This window comes from Anolis sagrei, chromosome 1 (assembly GCF_037176765.1).
Source record: "Anolis sagrei isolate rAnoSag1 chromosome 1, rAnoSag1.mat, whole genome shotgun sequence".
Classification (NCBI taxonomy): Eukaryota; Metazoa; Chordata; class Lepidosauria; order Squamata; family Dactyloidae; genus Anolis; species Anolis sagrei.
The window spans coordinates 231560386-231581161 of NC_090021.1; the positions used below are offsets into that span (position 1 = coordinate 231560386).

A 20776-nucleotide genomic window follows, 5' to 3' on the forward strand; every position below is an offset into this window, starting at 1 on the left:
AGATTCTCTGTACCTCAAGCTTGGACGATATCTATGTTCTGCATTATCTTTCAAGAGCATTATATGTGTGATCCATCTGCTTTTACATCTATCTCCACAGCTTTTGCTTTTAAAGAGTTTTTCAGTCCATTTTAGGCTGAAAAGCCCCCCTCAGCTTATACTCGAGTCAAGGTGATTTATTATTTTACTCTGTTGTTGTTGTTGTTGTTACTATCACATTTATTATTTTACTCTATTTTATTATTACTAAATTTACATTATTTTACTCTATTATTACTATTACATTTATTATTTTACTCTATTTATTATTATTATTACATTTATTATATTACTTTATTATTGTTGTTATTATTAATTTATTATTTTTCTCTATTATTTTATAACATTTATTATTGTACTCTGTTATTATTAGAAGGATATATAAGCACATTTACATTGAAGAAGGTTAGAATAATGCTTGAATCAGAGTAAGACAGACTTATCTTAAATTACAGTTTGATGTAAATATTCAAAAACATTTAACCCACTGATGCCTCAATTAATGTAATTTTGTTGGTATCTATTTTTATTTTCAAATTTACCAGTAGCTGCTGCATTTCCTGTCCTTGGCTTATACTCGAGTCGATAGGTTTTCCCATTTTTTTGTGCTAAAATTAGGTGCCACAGCTTATAGTTGGGTCGGCTTATACTCGAGTATATTCGGGTACCTAAAAGTAAGTAAATGACAAGTGGCCTACCAATGTTGAGCCCCCACTCTTTAAAGCTAATTCTGTAGTCCCTAATGCAATGATTTTAAATGAACAAAGCAAAGCAAATTATAACATCCAGACACTAAGACTAGATCTGCTACATCTGATACAAAGAAACAACCTCTCTCTGTATAATAGTAATACATAAATAATGCTAACACGCCCCCTTTGTAGTATTTTCAGCCTGGCAGATTCACATAAGAGACAGCTGTAAAATTCACACATGTACATAGGATAAATAAGCAGATATTAAAAATATATTTTAACAAATTGTATTACATGCTTAATATTTTTTGTTGGAGGACTATCCAAACAACAGTTCTGTGAGTTAGGCCTGTATGATAGACGACGACTTTCATGCCTGGAAGCAAAGACTTGAGCCTTGATCTCCTACACAACAAATCTCTACAAATGGCATACTGATTTATACATTTCATTTTGGTTTATCTTCCAATGCACCCCAAACAATAAAGGCAACACACATTTGGGACATGAAATAATAAACAATTGCATCACGCTTCCATCCATTCAAAACACTGTGTAATCTTGTCCATAATTATGTCAGATTAAGTTGTCATTATTATTTCATATATTCTAATAGTGTGTGTGTTTGTGTATGTATGCAGCTGAAGCTAAGAAAAACAGTCTTGCTCAAAACCTCCCTCATAAAAGCCCCTCAGAGTATTCCTTGCCCAAGAAAACGCTATGAAATGCATGGAGGTCACCATCAATCAACAGCGACTGAGGCAAGCATCAGTCTGCATGGGCATCCACAGCTCAGCAGTACAGCCACAAAGAGTGCATCTGCGCTGTTGAATTCATGCAGTTTGACAACACTTTGAATGCCATGGCTCAGTGTTATGAAATCTTGGGAGGAGGGGATAAGCTTGTTTTGAGCTGCTATTGAGACTCTGGGTCCTTCATAGCCATATAATCAGAATATCAAGGCAGAAAATCCCACAATATCTGCTTTGGACTGGGTTATCTGAATTCACACTGCCATATATTCCCGTTCAAAGCAGATAATGTGGGATTTTATTCAGCTGTGTGGAAAGGGCCAAAGACACAACAGAGCAATGGATTCACAGTGAGGGGAAAAGATTCTAGCTAAACATAAGGCGAACCTCCTATGTAAGAACTGTTCTGCAGTGGGACTGGCTGCCTGAGGCCCCTTCCACACAGCTGAATAAAACCTCACATTAACTGCTATGAACTGGAATATATGGCAGTGTGGACTCAAGTTATGTATTTATTTAATTATTTACTCTATTTATACCCCCCTTTTCTCTACCCTAAAGGGGACTCAAGGCAGCTTATTCAATGCCTTAAAACACATACAAGTCCAAAAAACCCCCAATAAAATTAATATAGATTAAAATTTAAAACATATTAAACATTTAAAAACATTCCATTCCATATTAAAATCACACCATCCATAGTCGTAGCACAAGCCGTTCCATAGTCATTCCATATACTCCAGATCTGCTAACTGCACTGCAGTATTCTCCAAAGGCCTGGTCCCACAGCCAAGTGTTTACCTTTCTTCTGAAGGCTAGGAGGTAGGGGGCTGATCTAATGTCACTGGGGACGGACTTCCATAGCTGAGGGGCCACCATGGAGAAGGCCCTGTCTCTCGTTCCCACCAGTCATGCCTGCAAAGACCGAGAGCAGGGACTCCCTGGATAATCTTAATCTCCAGATAAATCAGTTCAAAGCAGATATTGTGGGATTTTCTGCCTTGATATTCTGGGTGATATAGCAGTGTAGAAGGGCCCTGGAACTGCAGTAGCACCTTCTCTCGAGGTTTTTAAGCAAAGGCTAGATGGGCATCTGCTTTGACTGCATGGCAGCAAAGGATTGGACTGGATGGCCCTTAAGGTATCCCCCAATTCTATGGTTTTATGAGGTTTTATGGAGTCCCCAGTAGCGCAATGGGTTAAACCCTTGTGCCTGCAGGACAGAGGTTCGAATCCAGGGAGAGTGTGGATGAGCTCCATCTGTCAATTCTAACTCCCCATTTGGGGACATGAGAGACGTCTCCCACAAGGGTGGTAAAACATCAAAACATCCAGGCGTCCCCTGGCCAAGTCCTTGCAGATGACCAATTCTCACACCAGAAGTGACTTGCAGTTTCTCAAGTCGCTCCTGACACTGGGAAAAATGTAGTTTGGAGAATCATAGAGTTTGAAGAGACCTCGTGGGCCATCCAGTCCAACCCCCTGCCAAGAAGCAGGAAAATTGCATTCAAAGCACCCCTGACAGATGGCCATCCAGCCTGTTTAAAAGCTTCCAAAGAAGGAGCCTCCACCACACCCGGGGGCAGAGAGTTTTCCACTGCTGGACAGCTCTCGCAGTCAGGAAGTTCTTCCTAATGTTCAGATGGAATATCCTTTCTTGTAGTTTGAAGCTACTGTTCCTCGTCCTAGTCCCCAGGGCAGCAGAAAACAAGCTTGCTCCCTCCTCCCTATGACTTCCTCTCACATATTTACACATGGTTCTCAACATGTCTCCTCTCGGCCTTCTCTTCTGAAGGTTAAACATGGCCAGCTCTTTGAGCCGCTCCTCATAGGGCTTGTTCTACAGACCCTCGGTGAGGCGCCAACCGTCTCTGGCAGAGAGGCCTGAAGACCTTTTCAAACCACAACTCCCATGATTCCACAGCCTTGAGCTCTGGTGTCAAACCGCATCAATTATTAGACGGTGTCGATGCAGCGGTGGCTCGACCCCACGCGTGGCTCGGGACCTGTGGCGCGCCGCCTGCGGAGAAGGAGAAGGAGAAGGAGAAGGGCCAGTGCCAGGCGGGCCAAGTGGGCGCGGAGCTGCCAAGGAGGCTGTGCCAAGGCATCCTGGCCTGCCTCTCCTCTCCCCCGCCTCTCCCGGATCGCCCATCTCTCCGGCAAAAAAAAAAAAAAAGAGAGAGAGAGAGGGAGAAGGGAGGTGGGTGGGTGGGAAGGAAAGCGGCGGGTGACTCATCGCCTCGCCGCTCGCCACGCAGAATTTTAAATCAGGGAGCCGGAGCAGCCAATGTGAAAGGCGTCTCCAAGCAGAGCCCCGAGCGGCGGATGGCTGCCTGCAGGAGGAGCAGGAAGCTGATGCTCTGAAGAAGAAGAAGAGGAGGAGGAGGAGGAGGAGGAGGTGCCCGAGCCCGCCGCCCCACCTGAGCCTCCAGCGGGGGAATGGACACATGTTGAGGGACCTCCAGCGCCAGGAGGGCAGCCCCGGAGAGGCCAGCAGCACCAGCCAAAGCCGCCGCAGAGGTGAGGCCGCCGCGCATCCCGTGGACCCCTGGCCCTCGGAGGAAAGGAGCTCGCCTTCTCCGCAGCTGCGAGGTACAGGCAGCGCCCCCTCCTTCCCCACACACCCCCTCCCGGCCCCCAGCTTCGTGATGCCCCAGGTATTGCCACGTCTGAGCACAGCCAAAGCCCTTCCCAACGGCGCGGGAGTTGGGATGCTCCTGGGCGAAGGGAGGCAGCCTGCGCATCCGCAAGGACAGCCCGTAGGGTCGCCCAGGCGTGCTTTGGGGGGCTCTGGTGGGGGAACACTGGCAGGAGAGGCCTGGTGGGTGTGCCTCTGTGTGTGAGCTGTACCCCCCCCCCCCCCTACAACACCCTCTCCTGAGCATGGCAGATAGGGCAGCACTTCAGCACCACAATCAGGATTGATTTGAGCAGGAGTCAGTCTCTAGCTGGGGGGGGGGGGGGTGGAAATAATGCCAGAGAGAGTGCCTCTGAGGATGCCTAGTGTACGTTTCCCTCCTGGCACTCCTCACTTTGAGAATTAGTAGCCAAGTCAGAAGCAGGAGCTGCCAGGTGGGCCTTCTTCCACTTCAGGACTTCTGATGGAATAATAATAATAATAATAATAAACTTTATTTATACCCTGCCACCATCTCCCCAAAGGGGACTTGGAGCAGCTTATATAAGGCCAAGCCCAGCGATACATTACAGCAACATCAAATATAAACAACAAAATAACATCACAATAAAATAAAATAAACCAATCAAGTAAAATAAACAGTACAAAATAACATAATGGAAAATAAAACACAGTGGGCGGGCCAAATGCACGACATAAAATGATAAAACACTGGATGAGATAGCAATGACAAGGTACATTTGTGGGGGAGGAATGACCCACTAGTGCAGTGGTTCTCAACCTGTGTCCCCCCAGATGTTTTGGCCTTCAACTCCCAAAAACCCTAACAGCTGGTAAGCTGACTTGGGGACCCACAGGTTGAGAACCACTGCACTAGTGCAATGTTTTAGAAATATCACATGCTGGCAACACACGTTTTCAACATGCATCATTTTGCGACGCAGTAATTCAGTTTTATGAGCAAAACGGAGGTTAAACCAACCCTTTATAACAGATGGTAAAGGTAAAGGTTTCTTCTTGACATTAAGTCTAATCGAGTCCAACTCTGGGGGGTGGTGCTCATCTCCATTTCTAAGCCAAAGAGCAGGCGTTGTCCATGGACGCCTCCAAGGTCATGTGACCAGAATGACTGCATGGAGAGCCGTTACCTTCCCTCAAAGCGGTACCTATTGATCTACTCACATTTACATGTTTTCAAACTGCTATGTTAGCAGAAACTGGGGCTAACGACAGGAGCTCATCCCGCTCTGTGGGTTGAAACCACAGACCTTTTGGTCAGCAAGTTCAGTAGTTTAACCCGCTGTACATCAGGGGCTCCCATTTATAACAGATACAGACACACACACACACACACACACGGCAAATTGTAGTAACAAAGTGTATGGGGACACAAATGTGTCTCATAAAACCTTTCATTAATATCTTTAAAAATACATGATTTATTGCTTCTTTCATGTAGACTCAGAGGTTTCTCGTTATGTTCGCGTGACACACCGACACACTCCAGCCATGTCATTAACATGTCACGACACACAGTCTGGAAAGCTCTGCACTAGTGACTTATCAGTCAATATGGATGTGCTATAGTAAACTTGGCATGTCTGTGTTATGTTTTCTTTTGTGCCTCTAGATTTGTCCCACCTATTGGGCATTATCTCAGTTGGTCCCTCAGTTCCCTATTGAAAACCTGCCCCCTTTCCTCCTCTGGAAAAAACCTGAACTTTGTGCAAGGACAATGTGATACTATGAGATGTTGCCTCTTGGTGTTTTGCATGGGATACTCTGTTTAGTCCCTCTGTGTTGGTTTCCTTTTGGCGCCAACAGCCTGTCATTTGGGAGTGATGCTGCCTCTAATCAAATCTGTCCACTTCTACCTCTTGATTTCCTTGTTTATTGCAATAGGTCCAATAGGCCCCGGTTATGAACCACGTCCTTAGTACCTCCAACAGCATATGCATATGAAATAAAAAGACAACGTAAAGCTCCAAAGTGCTCAGGGTTTGAACATAAACAAGAGGTCTGGAAGGCAAGTCAGTGAAGGACCGCAAGTGATCAGTAAGATGATATAGGCTAATATGAGGGAAAGGGACACTATCAGCAAGGCTATAAAAGGCCACACAAGCCAAAACTGCTTTATTCATTAGGCCACTGGCCCCATCTGGTCCATTACCAGGAGCCTTTAGAGGAAATGACCACAACAAATGGCTGTAATAGATTAATCTCCTTGTCAGTCGTTCACAACAAGGATTGCTGAGTCTTTTAACAATTGCACAAAACCCAGAAATTTGGCTCATTAAACTTTTTCTACAGTACAGTGATGGAATAGGCATCACTCGTCGAGTTTTTCCTTATCTAGGCACAGGGCAGTGCCATGAAAATGTTGGCATCCTTACTCTCCTTTTCCCAACTCCCAGAAAAAAAAACTTCCTCAAACATAAGAGGAACATTCAAAACCTTTGATCTGGCTGACTAATGGAGCCTCCATTGCTGCTGCTTCCTCTTCCACATCTCTTCTGCTTTCAGTTGTACCTAAACCCAGAGAGCCACCTGTTTTCTGACTCCTTCACTCTGGACTGTGATCCCAATCTACTGCTAACCCATCCCTGGTTTGCAACCTCCAATGAAGCAGAGACCCTCATCTTCCAAGGCTGTGCATTTAATTGTTCAACAGCTCTTGTGGGCAGAAATGCTTTCCCCATTTTTTAGGTAGAATGCCTCTTCTCATCATGTTAATCCATTGCTTTGTGTCCTGTCTTCTGGAGAAAGACAAAGGACCCCAACAAATTGCTGCAATGCAGAATTGTTACTTTTGGGCTAGGTATAAATCCAGCTAAGGAATCTTTGTGAAAAGATGGATTCTGCAATGACCAGAAAGTTAGGCCAGGGCTCAGTGGTAAAGTACATCCTTTGCATACAGAAGATCCCAAGGTATTTGATTCTTTGTTTATTGGATTCATATCCCACCTTTCTTCCAAATTGGAACCCAAATCAGATGGCATCTCAAGTTTACTAGTAATGCAGCAGGAGGTGGAGAATTCCTCTCTTGGAAGTTACAGAGGTTGAGAAGTTGCCAGTGAGTACAGGTTCAACATTCCTTTTCCAGAAATCCAAAATTCTCAACAGTCCAAAATTGCCCATAAGGGGGGCTAAGGGAGTGAGACTTTTGCTTTATAATGGTTCAGTGTAAACACATTTTTATTTTTTGCACCAAATTATTAAACTATTGCATAAATTACTTCAGGCTATGGGTATAAACTGCATAGGAAACATACATTAAATTTGTTTTTGGACTTTGATCCCATCTCCAAAAAAGGTGGGTCTATCTATCTATCTATCCATCTATCATCTATCCATCTATCTATCTATCTATCTCAACATTCCAAAATCTGTTAAAAAATCCAAAATTCTTCTAATGATAATAGTTGAGATTAAAATCCATCCCAAAATGACTTTTTGACACCAGAAAAATGGCAGATTCAAAGTCACCCAGTACTTTATGACTGAATGGATATTTAAATCTTAACCTCTCCGACCATCATCAAGCATTGTAGCCATTTATTCACATTTCTCTTCTCAAATCCACCAGTGCTCCATTCAGCCAATTTTCTCCAAACATTATCATAGAATCGAGTTGGAAGAGACCTTGTGGGCCATCCAGTCCAACCCCTTGCCAAAAAGCAGGAAAATTGCATGCAAAGCACCCCCGACAGATGGCCAGGTTATGCCTGTTGTATACATATTGAATCAGAAATTTATCTAGTTGATTTTAATATCTTTGCTCCAAGACTCAAGTTTTAATTGTAAGTAATACTTGAAAGTTTGTATTTTTCCATTCCCTGTTGTTTGGCCTAACAGGGAGTTTGCATTAAAAAAATGGCCAGCATTGCTATATAACTTGTTTTTATTCTTTGACCTTTAAATCTCCTCAACTAATCCCACAGATCTATGGACAGATTGATGCAAATTTTCAGGGAAAGGGTGCTGATGATTCATGTGAAAGATTTTCAGTTGTGATGGAAGAATGCTTTGTATGCACCAAGAGGCATCTGAATAAGGGCTCTGAAAACAGGTTTCAGGGACAAAGTTCACAGCAAATTAAGTCCTATCCATAGATGAACAAGCTCGTAGCTCAGCGATACACCATAAAGATGAGACTCTAACACAAATTGTTCTTGAACAAAATTTGTTTGTTTTTACTACTTAAGTTATTCCCCCACCTCAATTATAAACAAATATACTTTTGCATACCTGGGCAGGCTTCTGGGCATGCAAAAGCCATTGCTTTGTGTTTAGGTGCTTCTGATTCACTGATAGAGGCATGGAGCTGAAAAAACTGGATGGGAGTATGGATGATACGCCTCAGTTACTAAAATCAGTCGGGGCTGATGATAGATATTGTTTAAATGTTTCAAAGGATGTCATATTGAAGAAGGGACAAGCTAATTTTCTGCAGCTCCAGAAATTAGAATATAGGGTAATGGATTCAAAGTACAGGAAATGAGATTCCACCTAAACATTAGGAACTTCCTGATGGTAATTTCTGTTGAACAGCAGGATATACTGCTTTAGAGTATGTGGAGTCTCCTTCTTTGGAGGTGTTTAAACAGATGCTGGATGGCTATCTGTTGGGAATGTTTTGATTGTGTATCTATATCAGAATCTATTAGTGGAGAAGAGAAAATATTTAGACATTTAGAGATTAGATGAGATAGGGCTTTGATAGTTACTATATGCTGAAGCTATGTTTTCAGAAGTGCCTGCCTCCCACCCTGAACTCTATATTTTTTCTTATTTGGACAGCCGTCCACAAAATCAGAAAAAAATGTATGTATACTTAAGCTTATTTATTAAATGTCGTTATTTCTTTACTTTTCACACTAGCCCATAATCTGCAGAGTTTGTTTTATATGACCCTTAGCTACTCATAATCTCATTGCTAGGGGAGACTTTTGTCTCTGCTCACATATTGCTCCTGCCTGTCTGAGAGAAAACAGCCACCAGCTACTGTTAATTTGAATGCTCAGATCAACTGGCAGAGATACATATGGAAAGCCAGCCAACAACTTAAACCTGCATTGAGATTTTAAAAAAAAATCAAGTGGGGAACAAATAAACAAAATTCTCTAGAGTCCTATTTAAATCCAGCAATGAGCAAGCAGTGCTATCCGCTGTCCAACTATTTTGAAGAGAAGTCAGAAAATCCCAGGAGGGCTATTAAGTTGGTGCTCCATAAGACCCAGTAGCTACGTAGGGATTACGCACATGGCAAATGGAGGAATTACTCATCCATGCTTCTTTGATTAGTTATAAGTGGCTGCCTTTTAGCTCTGGAATTGTTTTACTTACCTCTACTGTTTGTTATTTTCTAACATCTGTTGTGTCATCTCACTTTGTTTTGCTCCCGAAGGCCTCAGTTTATCTCGGTTTCTCCACAAAGAGGCTTTTCCTCAGCATCACAGTCTTACCCAGGGATCAATCCCCCCACCCCACCCCCCCACCCCCACACACACACTGTTGACCAGAGTGGCACATGACTCTTCAGTGGACATTATTAGACTGTCATTATTATTGTGCTCCATGCCATTCCTTTTACATCCTGACACTCAGTCACATGCAATCTGAGCCAAGCAAGTTGTTGAGCTGTCTGCAGCAATCTCCAGGTCATTTTTCTGAGTGCTTATAATTAATTTAGAACGCTGTGTCTTGCATAAGGGTGTCGCGTGAGTCTGTACGGTGGCTCTGACTTTCCATTACCTCCTATTTGTCACAACCGTAACCATGTCATGCCCCTTGCCCTTTCTGAGGTCCATTTATTGTGAATTCTGCCTTTTCCCCACAGGTTATGCCACGCCTCAGACTTACTGGGTGCTTGCTAATGAAAGAGAAAGGTTGATATTGGTTCAAACATTGCATGACGGCCCATAGAGCATAAACCAAGATGGCAGCTGGAAACACGGCTCCTTTGGGAGGGATCTTCACCACTGTGTCACAGGTGATTGCACAAGAACTTGGAGAATGAAAAGATTTGGCAACTGGGAATTGTGTATAGATTACTGAAAACTACCAGCAAGCCACACACTTGCTGGTAGTTTTGCTCAGACTTTTCTGAGTCAATACATTATATGATTAAGGAAGTCTCAAGAGAGGAAATCATTACAGATTCTCCGTACAAGCCCCAAGGCATTTTAAAGCTGAGATTCTTATGGTCTTTTCTACTTAGTAATGTACTACAAAACTTTGATGATTTAGCAGCCGCAAATTAAATTGAATAGCACTACAGTGCTTTTTGGAAACAACTGGTATATTCTGTGCTATAGGGGTGAATCCCCTTAATATTTTATGGCCATTTCTACTACAGGTGCCAGAGAATTTACCTTCCATAGTCTCTTCATTGACTTTGGCTGCTGTGATGTTTATGCTGACCAGCATTGCAATTCAACAACATCTGTACCTCATAAATATATTGCCGATCTATTGCCACTATGACATAACTTGTAACTTACTTCTGGTCAGTGAAAACCAGCTGTGTGATAGAGATCTAAATATCCTACATGTAGGAATTTGGAGATGGAGACTTTCAGTCTGCAACTATTGTTGCAAGATTATCCCAGCTGAACTACTGCTGGTATTCAATTTAAGATCTCTGGGTCAAAGAGCAGTTGCTAAAAACTTTGGACACATTAATTAAACAGTGATTTTGTGATATTGTTAGATACATCTCTGTTTAAAATAGTTGGTTTTGGCTTTGTTTCTGTTTTCTTAATGGGGAATGGATCTAGTAAATCTGCATTTACTAAAATGGGAGACTTTCTCTCTCTGTTTTACTCCCTATAAGTAGGGGAATATGATGCCATGCCAGCAAAACTGTACCTTAGACCACTACTTCTTTAACTATGGGTCCCAACCCCAAATGGGGTCCCTTTAGCGTGTTAGGGTAACGAAAAAATTGACAACAGTAATATATTTCTAAATGTCACCCATTTACACAAATCTGTTAGCAACAATGTGCATTGTTTACAGTGAACTCTGCAGAAGATGCTTCAGTTGTACTCCACAAAAAGGAAAATAAGCTTATTTAGCAAGCCTTGCAAATGCTCACTGATCATCAGTAAATGCATTTAATATCCCTATATAGCAGGCATGGGCAAACTTTGACCCTCCAGGTGTTTTGGACTTCAACTCCCACAATTCCTAACAGCCGTTAGGCTGTTAGGAATTGTGGGAGTTGAAGTCCAAAACACCTGGAGGGCCAAAGTTTGCCCATGCTTGCTATATACAATGCAACAATTTATCTGGTTGTTTTTTTTTTTTTTGTCGTGTCAGGAGTGACTTGAGAAACTTCAAGTCGCTTCTGGTGTGAGAGAATTGGCTGTCTGCAAGGACGTTGCCCAGGGGTTCGCCCGGATGAATTGATATTTTTATTATCCTTGTAAGAAGCTTCTCTCATGTCCCCGCATGAGGAGCTGGAGCTGATAGAGGGAGCTCATCCGCCTCTCCCCGGATTCGAACCTGCGACCTGTTGGTCTTCAGTCCTGACGGCACAGGGGTTTAACCCACTGCACCATCAGGGGCTCCACAATTTATCAGGTGGAAAGGGGTCATAAGTGGGGAAAAAATAGAAGAAACCTTGCCATGGACCAGAACCAAATTAATCTTTTTTTGATTCGTTCCCTCAAGATCCATTAGAAGCAATGGTTCAGAACTGTCCTTAAATCCTAAAATTATAAGTACTGAGATTCAAAGATGCCTCCAGGCACATGGTGATATCTGGCCTTCATATTGTCACTATGTCCAACCCGGAAAGCATTTCCCCATAATGTCAGAAGTGTGGGATAGGCTCTCTGTCGACTGCAGTGAGCTCTTCGTCTTCTTACAGGCGTTGTTTCCATGTGATGGGGATTAGTGCTGCCATTGAAACCAAATTCCAGAGCTGAGCCTTGCCTCTAATTAAGACTGGATGCAACAGTCCTGTCTACTCAGAAAGAAGAAGAAGAAGAATGCCGAAATTGAGTTGCACAGAGCCTCCCTTCTCCTGTCTCTTGGTGTGGAGGCAGGTGTTGGGAGACTGTTCAGCGGAGGCCTGTTTGCTCCTCATTCTGGTTCAGTGGAGACCTGTCATTGCTGGGCCTACTGTGTTGCCATGGCAACGGAGGAGTCCACAACAGCTTGGCACCGGCGTTTCAGGCTCTACAGTGACAGGGTTTTCTTTGGAAAGCCAGCAGTTGCAGGCGAGGATTGGAAAGAGCCCAAAATAATAGTAATAATAATAATAATCCCTGACCGACAGAAAGAGACCATATCAAAGAGCCTTAAAGTCGAACGGCTGTGGCAGAGACCGAGAAGTGGGAGGCCTTGAGGTAGCGCATGTCAGGGGACGCAGCCTGTGATGAAGACTCCGCCTGTAATAAGACAGGATGGGAGAAAAAGGCTAAGAGCCCCACACAGGTGTGCAGTCAGCCAATAGGGCACATCCTACGAGTGTAATATGCCATAGCCCACCTCCCCTGTGGACTCTGGCCTATAATTTCCTGTTGTACCCGTCTTTGGAGGTAAATCACTATTTACCCAAACTCTTTGTTTATTTATTTTACTTTGCCCCTTTGGAGATCACGGGATCTTCTCCTCTCCCAAATACGCAAATTGGAGGTTAAATAAATACTGAATTTCAAGATGCTCAGCCTAAATGGAGTGACGATTGAGGATAGTAAAGTATTGAATGGCAAGATTCGGTGCTCACATTTCTGGGCCAACTGCTGTCTCTCTCTCAGAAACTTTACAGCAATGCCAAATAATAATAATAATAATAATAATAATAATAATAATAAACACGTCAAGCTACTCTGGGACTTCCGAATTCAGACTGACAGAGTTTTGGAGCACAATACTCCTGACCTCACGATCATGTTAAAAAACAAAGTATGCATCATCGATGTTGCAATCCCAGGTGACATCATGATTGAAGAGAAACAAAGCTGACACAATATGAGGATTTAAGGATTGAACTGCAAAGACTCTTGCACAAGCCAGTAAAGGTGGTCCCAGTGGTGATCGGCATACTGGGTGCAGTGCCGAAAGACCTTGGCCTGCACTTAAACACAATCAAGCCCTGAAAAAATTACCATCTGCCAGCTGCAGAAGGCCACCTTAGTGGGATCTGCATGCATTATTTGCCAATACATCACACAGTCCTAGATGCTTGGGAAGTGTCCGACGTGTGATCCAATTCAACAGCCAGCAGAGTGATCTTGTCTGCTGTGGACTCATCTTGTTGTGTTTCAAATAATAATAATAATAATAATAATAATAATAATTTGATACGAAATCCAGCATATAGATCTCGTTTGCTGTGACATACTGTGCTTTTGTGTCAGTAAAATAATAATAATAATAATAATAATAATAATAATAATAATAATAATAATAACTTATTCATATCCTGCCCTATCTCCCCAGAGGGACTCAAGACAGATTCCAAACCTAAAAGGCAAACATTCAGTGCCTGAACACAACAACAATACACCCATAATAATGAAATTTGGCAACCCAACATATAAAAACAAATTATGACTCAACAACTAAGAGTAAATAACAAAAACACAACCTGTTCTATCAGACATAAGACAAAACATCCGACATTGAACAGAGGCATCAATTTCCTAGTTCCTTGGGGGCAAATAGATTGATCATTGCTCAAGATATCTCAAATTAAGGATGAAGATGGAGGGTGGCTTTATCCGCACTGTAGATTTATAGCAGTCAACACCACTGTAACTGTTATGCCCCAATGCTATGCAATTATGGAAGTTGTAATTTTGTGAGATGTTTACCTGTCTCTCTCAGAGCACTTGAGTGCTGTAGCAAACTACAAATCCCAGGATCACATGCGATGGATCCCTGTAGTTAAAGTGGTGTCAAACTGCTTTAATTCTAATCTATAGGTTAGGACAATATTTAAAATATCCACCCTGAGTCCCTTAGGGGAGATAGAGTGGAATATAAACAAAGTATTGTTGTTGTTGTTGTTGTTGTTGTTGTTGATGATGATGATGATGATGATGATGATGATGATGTTATTAAAAGGTAGGTTAGGAGAGACATGGGCAAACTTCGGCGTTTTGGACTTCAACTCCCACAATTCCTAACAGCCAGTAGGCTGTTAGGAAATGTAGGAGTTGAAGTCCAAAACACTTGCAGGCCCGAAATTTGCCCATGCTTGGGTTAGGACAGTATTTTAAAGGCAGGTAAATGGTAATCAAAGCTTTAAAGTGAATATCAAAGGAGACTAGGATTTGCCTATGGCTTCTTTTTTGGCTGCATCATTGTGAAATGTGGATCAAGGGACTGTTGGGAAAACCAGATAAAGAAGATCAGAGTCTACATATTAAGCGTCTGTATATAAACACTGTTTAACTGTCTCTTCTGCTGAATCATGTGCAGGATGGTGAGGATGCTGAGACGGCTTTTCCTGCCCCTGAAGACGAGGAGGATTTGGACAAGACCTTGGGAGTTGAACGATTTGGAGACCTGATCAGCAAGTCTGTGCTCAGAGACCAGGAAAAACATGGCCGCAGTTACAGCGAGAGTGACTTTGAATGTATGTATATCTTGTAAACTCACCTTAGCTTATTATCACAATACAGACTGTAGAGATGTGTTCATTATAAAGTGTTATTTATAATGTTTATTATAGAGTGTTTAATGTACTGTGTTTAAACTGCATTTATGTATTACATTTATTGCCATGGCCTAGCTGTGAGGGATAGGTTGCCATGGTGACAAGACAAGGCAGAAGAGGAGGTGGGCGGAGCTTAAGGAGAAAAAGGTTGGAGTGTGGCAGTTAAGCTCCAGTCCGGTGGAGGAGACCCGGAGAAGAGCAGAGCCAGTTAGTTAGGGTTCTGTTGTGAAGCTGTGAGAATTCAGTAGTTCCTAGAATTTGTGAATATTTCTTCAGCAAGAGAGCTGAAGGTGTTACCTTGTTAGATTGCTTAGGTTAAAGAATCTATCAGAGGGGGTTTTAAGGATTGCCAGTAAGGAAAGACTGGTGATCAGTGGTTTGTTCCGAGTATAGGGCAAACAGTGTGGACATTCACAATAGGGAACTCTGGAATAGTATGAGCACTCCACTAAAGAAGGAGTTTGTAGATTTGTAACATTCAGAAGCCTGAAAGTATCTCAAACCAGCCATTTTGTAACATCAAGCCTTGTGCCAAGTTCAAACTCTCAAAACTGCAACAATTACGTTCTGTTAATAATAAAACTTGTTCTCTTTTTATTTCAAACCTGCCTCCTCCATTGCTGTTATGCTTGGTGCATTCCACACTACCAAAATCACCTCACAACCCAACTAAAGATAAACAGAGACATAAACCAGCGTCTCTAAACATATTGGTGGCAGCTTAATGGATATTTAAAAGAAGGTTCCTCACAGAATATTGGTGGCATTAAAGAAGATTAATGCTTCCTCACATAATTTTTGGTGGCATCTAGTGAGATTAGCGCTGCTTCTTTACATTTTTGGTTGACAAGCGGTGGGATTAACGCTTCGTTACACCACCCTGTGAAACCCCTGTGATAGTGATAAAATCACCATAAGTCAACAGGCAATTGTCTCCCAATCTTTTTATTATTGTAATGTAAGTATAGAGTTACATCCAAATATAAGCTGTCTTAATGTACTCTACACATCTTATATTACTTTTATAAAATTAATTCCAAACCATCTCCCTATATACATAAATATTTTTTAAAAAACAGTAAAAAAAAAACGTTAAAATTAACCTCCCACATTCCTTCCCAAAGACATTTCAATGAAATGGTAGTCTTGGGACCAAATAAAATGGAGGCCCTCAAGCTGGGGGAATTCATGGGGCAGCTGGACAAATCTGGCAGGAAGCAGGGGAAACTGTCACCCCACACCCCATATTGCCCCCTTCCCCAACCCATGGGTGGAGGCATTGCTGCCTGGCTTCCCCTGCGCTTTCTCCAACTTACCTTATGAAAACACGGGAAGTCTCCCATCATATCAGAGCTCCATCCTAGGATGCTTCCAGGATAGAGCCAGTATGGTGCCCCACTGGAAGTAGCCCTGTGTCATGTAATGGGCTCTGTTGGGCTCTGCCCTGGAAGTGTCGTAGGATGGAGTCAAAGAGCAATGTAATGAGGCCCTTAGTTTCTACCATCTAACTCAATAATATTATCAACAGATGACTTGAAGGTGCAAACACATGCAAACCCACCCACCTAGAGAAATGTAAATGTTCAGGTATTTTTCTTATCATTGTCATCTCTATGAATAAGAGTTTCAAAGTTTATATATGCTGAATCTTTCATGAATTATACTATCATTTTTTGATCACTGATGATCAGTCAACATTATGGATCTTGAAAAGTTAAGTGTAAAAAGTAACTTTTGGAGAGTTACTTATATACTACTTATATTTTGTAAAATTATCTGTAGACCTTTGAAAGTTACTTGTAAATAGTAACTATTTGCATGTCTAGTTTCCAAGGCCAAGGAGAGTAGTTAGTTATTATCATAGTTAGATTTCAAATAAAAACCTGTTTGTCTTAAAGGTGCTAGTATTTTTTTTCTTGATGATGTTTGCAAAATGTTTTTCCTTCAATAGTTTTAACCTTCTTGCATGTGATATATATATATATAGGCACCCAGACTGTGTAGTCTAAGTTGTCTGGTATTAAATCAATTATTCAACTAATTACAGTATTTGTTTGTGGCTTCTCAGCCCATCAGAGCCCTTAAGGGAATCTACATCAGATAAAATCTGATTAAAGTATTCATGAAAAACAGGTCATTTAGAAAAAAAACACAATTTTAAACACAGGGACAGACACAAGAAAAGAGCCCAAACGCTAACCCTAATTTTGGGAACCAAAAGCAATGGAAAATTGCATGGTGTTGGCTACATCCTGGCAGCTCAAAACAGAAGGACCTAGGCTGACTTTCATTAAAACAGAGCTCCCCAATAAATGCTACTAGTGACTCATTTAATCACCAGCCTTGTTTCTCAGTCTGGGGCATCTTCTGTAGAATATATTGCTTACAAATAACTGGTATTTGCTTGGACCAGAAACTGTGAGTTTTAATGAAAAATTTCAGCTGGTCTTAGGAAGATTTACCTTTTATGTTGGTCATAAGAGTATCTGTGATAAAAAAAATGAAACAGGGATTTTAGTATTAATTCATTTGCCTCTTTCCTTTTTCAGAGGAAAATAAGGTACAGAAGTAATTTAAAATACAGGCAGTCCCCAAGTTACAAACATCCGACTTAGAAATGACTCATAGTTAAGAACAGGGTGAGATAAGAGGAAGTGAGAGAAATCTACTCATAAAAAGGAAAATTCACTCTTGAAGGAGTTATTGTGGGGAAAAAGTGTCTCCACTGAAGCTTTCTCACCAATCCTTGTTTCCACAAGCCAGTTTTTTTTCAAAATTCAATTGCCACAGAGACAAAAAGTAAGGTGAAAGCTTCTGAACAGAGAGCAAAACAGATACCACAGGGGTGTTAACCCTTCTTTATGCTATCCAAAGCATGCATGCATACACACACACACACACACACACACACACATTATTTATCGTGTCAGAAGCAAATTGATGATGTTTGCAAAATGTTTTTCCTTCAATAGTTTTAACCTTCTTGCATGTGATATATATATATATAGGCACCCAGACTGTGTACAGTTAAATGTATTTAAAATACAAAGTTAAAAACTTGACATTATACTAAATGCCCTTTGACCAGGAGCTGTCCACTTGCAGTGCCTCTGGTGTCGCTGTGAGAAGGTCTTCTATTGTACATGTGGCAGGGCACAGGTTACATTGTCGTAGGTGGTCTGTGGTTTGCTGTCCTCCACACTTAGCATATTGTGGACTCCATTTTGTGGCCTCATTTCTTAAGGTTGGCTCTGCATCTCGTGGTGCCAGAGTGCAGTCTGTTCAGCACCTTCCAAGTCGCCCAGTTTTCTGTGTGCCCAGGAGGGAATGGCTGGAGGTACACTTAAAATGTACCTGTTCCAACTTACATACAAATTCAACTTAAGAATAAACCTACAGAATATATCTTGTTCATATCTTGGGGACTGCCTGTAGTTTGAACTTCCATCTGGGATCTGTAGCTTCAAACCCACGCTCTTTCATGGCTTCATTCTGTGGCACTGAGTGGCATTTTCTCCCACTTTCAGTTGCTCAAAGTGTCTTTGTCTGGCTATATATAACAGCTTATTATATGGGGAAAATCCACTTCCTGTTTGAATGCTAGCAAGCAAATTAAAATCTAATAAAGCTGGATGGGCTTGATTGATTTTGGTACAAGTTTAAAATATACACAGAGATGTTTTCCTGTGTACCTCTAAGAAATGCGTTTAGTGCACACATGTATTTTAAATCATTTAAATGCATTCTTATAGGAAGTATGGCGAGATAAAATATACAGACTTGAATAAGTGGCAAAGAAAGCCAGGTAGCAGAGCTGGGAGATGGGCAGAATTTTGTGGAGCACACATCACTGCTTATGGGAAGCACCAACTCCACAGTATTTGGGGGTTGTTTCACTGGTATTACCTGATAGCTGCTCTGTAGAGGTAATGCTAGTTGGGATCCTGCTCGCTGTTATGACTGCTTCCATAGGCACAACCAGGAGTAGCTCATAGCTCCATGCACATGATGTAGTAGACTGAAATCTATGCACCTCATCCCATTGAGGCTGCTTCTCTGTGCAGCAGGCGTGCTGCCGGCACGGAGTCCCACAGAGCCCATCATATGATTCAGGGCTACTTCTGGCAGGTCTCCATGGGGCTCCATGCCAGCAGGGTGACAGCAGCACAGAGAAACGGAGCCCAGGTGTATATGTAACTCCACATAGAAGAAGCTGGGGAGGAAGCAGGAAATAGTGGGGAAACATCATGAAAAGGGATCCCATGACCCCAAACAGTAAGGGAACACAGCATGATGCTGCCCCATGGTTTCCACCACTGTTCCCCGCTGTCCCACACTATAGCCTGGCTTCTTGGCCTCAGTGTGATGAGGTCTTATGAAAACATATGTTTCCGACTTCTTCCTCTTATGCTTACATTGCCATATAATGCAGTTTCAGAATGCATATTACCTGTATTGAACTGGATTATATGGCAGTGTAGACTCAAAATCCATTCCAATGTAGTTAATCAATATTCTGAAACTGCATTATGTGGCAGTGTAGATCCATCCTCAGTTAACTTCAAATGTGCTGCTAGATCCTTTTGCATGCTGATCCAGACTGACATATAATGAAGTGGATAGTTATGTCTTTGGATTCTAGCTCCAGCAGGGTTGACATTTGACAACTGATGCTAAAAAGAGAAACATTTCAGGGAAAACATACACCAAGCCATAGCTGATTCCATGAATAAGAACAATCAAGCTTCTTTGTTCACAAAGCTTTGCATTCACAATCATAGTTCCACTCTGGGCATCCCCTCAGGTCTTGTCTTATAATGAGGTGAGCAACTATGTTCTTTACTGAAAAGCAGTTTTGGGAGTCTGCAAATTGTATAGTTGCCCCTCTCTATCAATGGATTCTATATCCATAGTCAACCATCCATTGTTTGAAAATATTCACACATAACAATCCGAAATGCAAACCTTGATTTTGCTATTTTATATTAGGGACACCATGTTTCTACAGCATTGTATACAATGAGACTTGAACATCCACAGATTTTGTTTCTGGAACCAAACCCCAGCAGATACTAAGGGCCCACTATGTAGGAAGAATAGAGAGATTCTAAAACTTTCCCCCACCAATTGGCTGAAAAAATGGTTTTGAGAAACGCTTCAAACATTGCATTCTCACCATTCCTTCAGGCAAACTGCAATGTCCTGTGGAAGTTTTTCCTGAATAACAAACTTGCCATGACTTTCATAGGTGTCATTTGCAGCTTAAAAATGTAGCATTCTAGGCAAAAAGATTGAATCTGCTTTATTTAACTCATCTGTTCTAAATTCTGGATTTTTTTAAAGTCTTGGCAACCTTCTCTCATACATTCTTTTTCATTATGACATATCTGTGAGCACCATGCACACATGTACCAGCTGGAATCCCTCAATTCCTTCTTACTGCACAAATGTGCTGTAGTTTCTTGGTTCCAGGAAGACGTTGCTGTTACAAAATAACATATCACAACTAATAAATAATTACTGAGCTATTTTCGCTCATCTTGCTTGTTTGCTTGGTTTGTTGGTTTATTTATGTATTTACTCATTTCTTCTTTAATAGCTCCTTTTCTCTTCATATCAAATTACTGTAATTTGTTGCTTCAGCAAAAGCATAGGCTGCCACCTAGAGTCATACGATGGTAAGGTTGACTGTGGTTCTCAAGTAGAGTTGACCCTCTGCATTCACTGGGCTTAGGAGCAAAGGAGCACCCTGAAAGTTTTTTTTAAGTGATTTTAAAATGCTATTTTTTATCTGAGAGAACCCCTCTCTACACATTTGTAGGTTTTAGAGTGCAACTCCTGCTGGAAACTGACCATAGATTTGCACTGGAGAACTTACAAATGCCTAGAGAAATCTTCTCTCTAGGCATCTGTTCCTGGGGTAGACACAGCATTGTTCTCGTGCATTGAAGTAGGACTCAGACCATGGAGAAGGAAA

The 20776-nt window shown here is 41.7% G+C and overlaps 1 protein-coding gene across 2 annotated transcripts in view; it reads left to right on the top strand.

The window, feature by feature from the left end:
• The first annotated feature begins 3689 nt into the window (after positions 1-3689).
• Positions 3690-20776, top strand: part of SLC4A3 (solute carrier family 4 member 3) — a 52791-nt gene continuing 35704 nt past the window's right edge. Inside the window, exons 1-3 of one of the 2 annotated variants that reach the window (XM_060772730.2) lie at positions 3690-4078; positions 9964-10116; positions 14562-14718. In XM_060772730.2, coding sequence (XP_060628713.2) covers positions 10063-10116; positions 14562-14718 — 211 coding nt within the window. In that variant the 5' untranslated portion in view covers positions 3690-4078; positions 9964-10062. The remainder of the gene's footprint in view (positions 4079-9963; positions 10117-14561; positions 14719-20776) is intronic. The other variant, XM_060772737.2, reaches the window with a different exon arrangement.